Source organism: Nanorana parkeri, unplaced genomic scaffold, assembly GCF_000935625.1.
Source record: "Nanorana parkeri isolate BGI_ZX_2015 unplaced genomic scaffold, ASM93562v1 scaffold82, whole genome shotgun sequence".
Taxonomy (NCBI): Eukaryota; Metazoa; Chordata; class Amphibia; order Anura; family Dicroglossidae; genus Nanorana; species Nanorana parkeri.
Window position 1 is genome coordinate 2013499 of NW_017306350.1, and position 7124 is coordinate 2020622.

General features: G+C 36.0%; 1 protein-coding gene across 2 annotated transcripts in view; it reads left to right on the plus strand.

The window, feature by feature from the left end:
* APBA2 (amyloid beta precursor protein binding family A member 2) overlaps positions 1 to 7124 on the plus strand; it is a 136902-nt gene that overhangs the window by 49043 nt on the left and 80735 nt on the right. For both annotated transcript variants that reach the window (XM_018552284.1, XM_018552285.1), the window contains exon 4: positions 4712 to 4857. In XM_018552284.1, the coding sequence (XP_018407786.1) occupies positions 4712 to 4857 (146 nt within the window). The remainder of the gene's footprint in view (positions 1 to 4711; positions 4858 to 7124) is intronic.

The window sequence follows — 7124 nt, forward strand, 5'->3', positions numbered from 1 at the left end:
AACCAGTCCCATTATAGACAAGGGCAGTTTACACCAGCTTTTACCTTTCACGTGAAACTTGAGACTCAGAAAGCACTGAAGCCAGAGAATTAACATGGCAGCCAGGATGTCAGCAATGATAGCATTCATATTTCTTAAGACAGGGTTCCTTTATATGGTTACACACATGTGGAAGCATCTAGAGGCATAAAAACCCTATAAACAGCAAACATATGTATAGTCTGAAAAGAGGTCAAGATTGCTTCTGACCTGAAGAAGAGAGGTCAACTCTCGAAAGCTTGTCTTTTTTATATATTATATATATATATATCTATTATATATTTATAATAGATTATTACTACTATATATATTTATATATTATATAAATGTGGATGTGAAGAGTGCTTAGAAGATTTCCATTTTGTATGTTCAGAAAAAAATACAAGGCAATTTTTTTTATGTTATTGTTTTCATTACTATGAAACTGCACATTTTCATGTTGGCTTCGGAAAATCTTACAGTTACAGAATAGTTGTGTATAAATGTTGATTTATACTGCCTGCACATTTACCCCAGAAAATAATAGAGAGTAAATGACACAGCCTGCCTGATTTTCTCTGCAGAGTGTTAGTGGTAGTTATTTCACTATTCTGTTCATTTCTTATTCAGAACATCATTAACATTCCACATGCCATTCCAATAAAAAAAAAGATAATTTCTGCATTGGTAATAATCTTTAAACACGGATACCTTAACTTGCATAATATCAAAGGGCATCTGAAATTTAAACGCTTATCCAACGTGTCTGTAAATTATACACTTAGAATTTGTAGCTGAATTCTCAGCCTGTTTTATGAAAGAAAGTTTTATATTAAAAGCTTTGTAGATGCATTCATATTTTATGAGTTCTATCATATACTGGTGACTATTTACATTGCTATGTGGAAATTGTTCATTTCCATAAACAGCATAGGCAAAATGCCATATTACCACTGCTGTGGGTCAATTACAAACAACATTTGCCTATTTATTTGTAAGGCAGTTTTCATATTGAAATGCACCGAGTACTTGCAGGTGCAAATCCTAATTTTACTTTTATGGCCCTTTTCAGAATATGCAATCATTTGATTTGAAATACATTTCTTTCCAAAAAACGTTCAGCAACGGCTGCCTATCAGTACATTTGGCTTCTTATTTATTTTTCCATTTTAAATTCATTTTTACATAGCAAGCATTAAAAACTCTTAAGAGTAAGAATATTATTTTATAGTATATACCTTTCCCAATTTAGTTTTTAATTAATCTTATTAGAGTTATGTACATCCACTGATGATCAATCCTCTACAAAGTGTACCCAAACAGAGCAAGATATAAAAAATGTAGTCTTTTTTTGTTTCGATGTTGAAAACATTTTTAGACCTATCATTAAAACCATGATTAAAGTGTAACTAAAGACAAAATTTAAATAATTACATATATTATGCAATCTGTTATTAGCATTTACACAGTCTGTTTCCTCTCTGTAGCATAGTTTTATCAGCTGTTGATCCTGCCAGTAGATCTTTTATTTTTCCACTAACTCTAATATGCCTAGTTGTTCATTGAGCAACAAAGGAAATAAGGATGGATATATTTGTTTAAAAATGGTGGCCGCTCTAATATTTTTCTAGCTGATATCTTATATATTTTTATTATCAACACAAAACCTAAGTTCTTATCTTTCTGGCAGAGAGTCCAAAGTCTGCTGTCTATAAGCATTACAGGCTCCAGCAAAGGCTTCTGCATTTAACACTTGCTGGAATGTCAAATGCCTACATCCTCCTCTGTGCTCCATGGTTCCTCATGTCAACTCCTATGTCAATACAGAACTCAATAGTGACGTAGGAGTCAGCAGAAGGAAACGTGGCATGTGGCAAGGTATTCAGGCATTTAACACTACCGAAAGTGTCAAATGCTGCAGACTTTGCCTGTACTGAACTGCTTGAAGAAACTAGAGTTCTGGCTTGCTGGTTGCTAATGAAGTAAGTATTGAGCATCTTCTCCTGCAGGAACCAAGTTCTGCAGTTTGTAAAACTTGCTTTAATTTAATTATTGCTATATATTGCAATTGTAAACTACACACACTTTAAATTTAAGCCATTATAAAAAACACAATTTCCCTCAGTCTATTGAAGCCCAGTTGAAGCAGCTAAAATAGATATGCTGTCAGATACACATTGTACTAACAACCTTCATTTTGGTAGTCTTACAAAAGGGCTATGGCTATTACTCAGATATTGCAGCATAGAGCACTGGAGTGTGAGTCAGAACGCAGCATTTCTACTCAGAGAAAAGGGTATTTTATGGCAGGTTACAAACTGTTTGTCCAAACTATGGAACAGAATGATGGGCATGCTGCTTTAATCTAATGTACTGTATAAACAAGGTCTTTTAGATGACATTACAGGGGCCAAGCAGAATGAGTGCGTACCAGGAATACAAAATCATCCGAAAGCCCTCTCTCTTTTAGACCACTTTGTAGTTTGACATATCAGTGATCTTGCAATAAAAAGCTTGTAGATTTTTTAGCACTGAACACTATTTAGAAAAATAAATGATTCAATGGACAAGAGCAGGTTTCCAGCTGAATCATGAGATGAGGGGAATCCATGCTGCTTTTGGCTTTGTGGCTGCAGTCAAGCATATGTCTTTTTGCATGTACCAAATGACCTTTCAGACTCAAATTAGCAATAACCATTTGGTGCGCAAGGATGACTTCAAGTTACATTTGAATAGCGAAGCAAACAGAACGTGTCAGTCAGGTGCTACATACATAACATATCATGTAAGTTATATAACTGAAATGTTTTATCTGAGTTGCACATTCAGCATTTACTCCTATGAGACACTAGTGGAGATTGCCATATTATCTTTATGCATATCTTCAAAACAATGTTGGGTAAAGCCTTTCAGCTTGCAGGATTCCTTTCAAAACTTAAGCTTGTGCTCCAAGGACAGCCAATTTTTAATTTATTCTGTATCATGGGGGAAGCAGCAGAAGGGTGCCCTACATCAGGACAAGTGAAACAAGCGTGTTCGCTATTGCAGGCTGATCCTTAAATTTTAGAATACAAAGGAATTAATTAAATTGTACACATATACAGTGCTGTTTGTGTTGTAAAAGATTAGTAAAATAAATGGTACTGTGTTGATATATTATTTGGACAATACCTAGCTCATTGGTGTGTGGGTCCAGATAATTTAAAAGGGCAAGGTTCACCATGCGAATCCACTAGGTACCATAAATGATGAGTCTAATAGGAAGCATGTGGGAGGAGAATTATTAAATGTGAATAACATATTTTGTTTGTTTTAAGGCAACAGGATAATAATGCTTGGGAATCAACTATGCAGCTATATTCTTGTCACACATTACATTTTTAATAATAATAAATATGTATATATAAGTGAAATTTTAAAATTAATTTATCAGAGGAAATGGGGACATAAAACATTTTGACTGTATACATGAGTTAATGCTTACTATTTGTTCTAAGTGTGCTTCTAGTAATGCCAGGCTTACTACTACTAATAGCTTGATGAATGTTATTATCAGATTTAGGCTACCTTTACAGGGTCCCCAACTACCAGAGCTGAATGGCTTAGTACACACTTCTGTGTTCATGAGGTGCTACAATGCTTTCACTGTATCCAGAGTTTCAGCCATGACATCCCATTGATATAATTTGCTTGCCTTGGTGGGGAACCCGCTCAGATAGGTTTTACAGCTTGGGCAGAATTGTACCTGCATAACACAAGGTGATATTCTGCAGGCTTAGCCTTAAAGTGTATGTGCAGTCAAAAGGTTTTTAAGTTTTATATACCACTGTCAGTGAGTTTTTTGCTGTTTGAGATTTTCCTTAATTTTTTGTCCTGGAGACAAAACATGTACTGTGAGGAAGCCTCTTTAGTGGATTCCTGTCTTAGACAGTTGTTAGAGAAACAAGTGCCCGATTGGAAGACTTACCATTACCTTCTTTTCTGGTAAAAATTTAACGTTTCTAATTTGCTTCTCTCACAAAGACAATGGTCACCCGAGCAATTCAGGTGTTTACAGACATTGGGGCTGATTTATTAAAGGCAGATAGGCTGTTGACTTGCAAGATAATTTTCCCTTAACTTGAATGTGGTGAAAATTCACTTTGCAAAGAATACCCAATGATATGCAAGGAAAATAAACAGCATTTTTGCTTGCACATGATTGGATGATGGAATTCAGCAGAGCTTCATCACAGTCAGTAAACTAAGTGAAATTTCCCTTGTAAAGTGCAAATTCCCTTTAAAAGTGAACAGCCTATTTGTCTTTAGTAAAGAAACCTCATAGAATCAGCCATGTCCCATAGGTTCAGGACACATTTATTGGGCAGCCACAGCATGTCTGCAGGCACTCCTGTACTTGACAGACATTACCTGGTGAAGATTTCTCATGGGGAGAATTAAGTGATTGGCTTATTAATATTATTATAGCTCTGAGATAATGCAGTGCTGGAAGTACTTCAAGTAATGCAGTACTTACGTACTTCTCTGCCTTCCTCCATAAACGTATATATGGTTAGCCAGTTTGGACATACATGTCTGTGGTCAGATCGTACAGCATACCTGACCACCATTTGTCTGCAGCTAGCTTTAGAAAAATCTATTGATCAATGATTTTATTAGTTTATCTTAACTGTTGGATATTCTTTTATTCTAGTGCCTGGTCCCTGTGAGCCAGAGGATCTTATCGATGGAATCATTTTTGCAGCCAATTTCTTGGGTTCCACTCAGCTATTGTCAGAACGTAATCCGTCAAAAAACATCAGGATGATGCAAGCACAGGAGGCTGTTAGCCGCGTGAAGGTAAGGGGGGAAATGTAGTTTACAGTTTATTGTTCTGTGTGTGGTGCTATTATTTAAACTACTGGGACCACAGACTGTACTATTAATACATTGGTGTATATATATATACTGAAAGTATGCTACCTGAAATATAATATTAACAGATTTTTCCTATTATATAAAATGGCACTGTTTATGTGGGTGGAGTTTGTGAATATAACGGTAGTCTGATGAATGCCTATTGGTGCACATATTAGGCTTTTACACAATGTGTATGATTTTGGTTCTTTCTTTTGTGGCAAACTTTACAATAGTCTTTGGTTTCAACATATTATTGTATTATGTTGCAGTTTGATTCTGTTTACTAAATAGCAATATGACATGTTTGAAAATGTCATAGGTGGAGATATGGTGTTTTATATTAAAACAAGAAAAAAAAACCTGTAAAAGTAATGGAAACAGCAATAGCATTTAGTAACTCACAACCAATTACAATTCTCCAGTCAGCACCATGGAGCAATCAGAACCCTGAAAGAAAGTGTGTGGTTGCTTCTCTCTGCATATTGCTCTTTGTCTTCAAAAATAAAGAACCAAATCTGTTACATTAGCTCTGTTATTAGCCTTTATAGCTTATAAGGTAATTATCATAAAAAACCCTAATCTAAAGTCCCATGGTTGCCAATAGAACATAGACCCAAGGGGAACACCCTACCATTTTTGGTCAGATCGGTGTTACAGGTATGGGATAGGTCCATTACTAAATATAATTTATCTTCTAGACCCGGGCCCCTGACACCTATCATAGGAAATCCTCAATTTCCACCAGGCATGCAGGTGGTTCCCTTCTTAAACATGGAGAGTAGTTCCATGGAGCGACTATGCCAAGTTCTAGAGATAGGAAAAGAAGAGCTGAAAATAGAGTTAAGACCAGAGAGACAAATTAATGTGAAACTTTGGTTTGAAGCAATGCAGTTATCAGACTATATAAGAAGCCTTAGGACCCACAAGACCCTGAATAGACCATTTACACCATTTGAGAAGCTGTGCATGAGTAAAACCCCTATCACGCATATGTTGTCAGTGGTATATGGCCTGTTGCGGGAGGAGGAGGCCAAAGGACATACAAAGTACATGGAAAGATGGGAACAAGATCTGAGAAGAGAAATATCAGAGAAAGAATGGGCTAGGATATTTACCTTGGCCCATGGCTCTGTCACCTCCACATTCCTTCAAGAAAAAAATTATAAAATGGTATCTAGATGGTATAGGTGCCCAGAAGGAATTAAGCAAATTAACTCAGAAAAATCGGATAGATGCTGGAGGTGCAATGTTGAGGAAGGGACATATTTGCATATCTGGTGGAGTTGCCCGAGAATACAGCAGTTCTGGGAATCAATATTTGAAATATATCGTACAGTGGAAGCATCAAATATTGAAAAGGACCCTTTAATGGCACCTTTGCCATTGTATCCAGGTCCCATAAAAAAGATAAAAAATTATATTCTAAGATTTGTAATGGCGGCTGCCAGAGTAGGTATATCACGTGGATGGAAGTCCACAATATTACCTACAGTAGAAAGTTGGGGGAACATAATGGAAGAAATAAGATACATGGAGGAATTATGTGCAAGGGATGCAGACATTAAGACAAATTACGATAGGGTGTGGGAAAAGTGGGAAGCGTATAGACAGTCAGAGGAATATAAGAAATTAATAAAGAGGGATAACAATCTAGAAAGAAACCAGAAATAATTAATGCATATTGATAACAATAGAGAAATTTAAATAATATAATTAATTGTAGTTTTTTCCATATATTAATTGGTAATATTGCATATGACCAAATATGAATGACAGGTAGAAAGGAGGAGAAATATCCTTGTCTGGGATGGAGGGAAGGGTCTGGGAGTGATAGGAGGACACAAGGAAGCTAAAACCTTGAGGAGGGTAAGGGTAACAAGGGGAACACTTTATAGGGTTACATTAGTTTGATAGATTAAGGATTTTTTGTTTGATAAATTGTTAAGTAAAGATAATGTAAATATATAATTAATAGAGGGAAGGGATGGAGGGGAAAGGGTAGAATGGGTTTCACCATAACAACTTGATGTTAGGATATAAAGATTTGCAGCACGGAATTGTACACAATGACTAAATACACAATTAGGGTAAGGAACACAATGACAACACAAGAATAGACTGAAGATACACACATGGGAATGATGGAGAGTAATTTTGGAACAATACGGATGAGGAAATCACAAACACATATAGAGCGGACCCCCCCC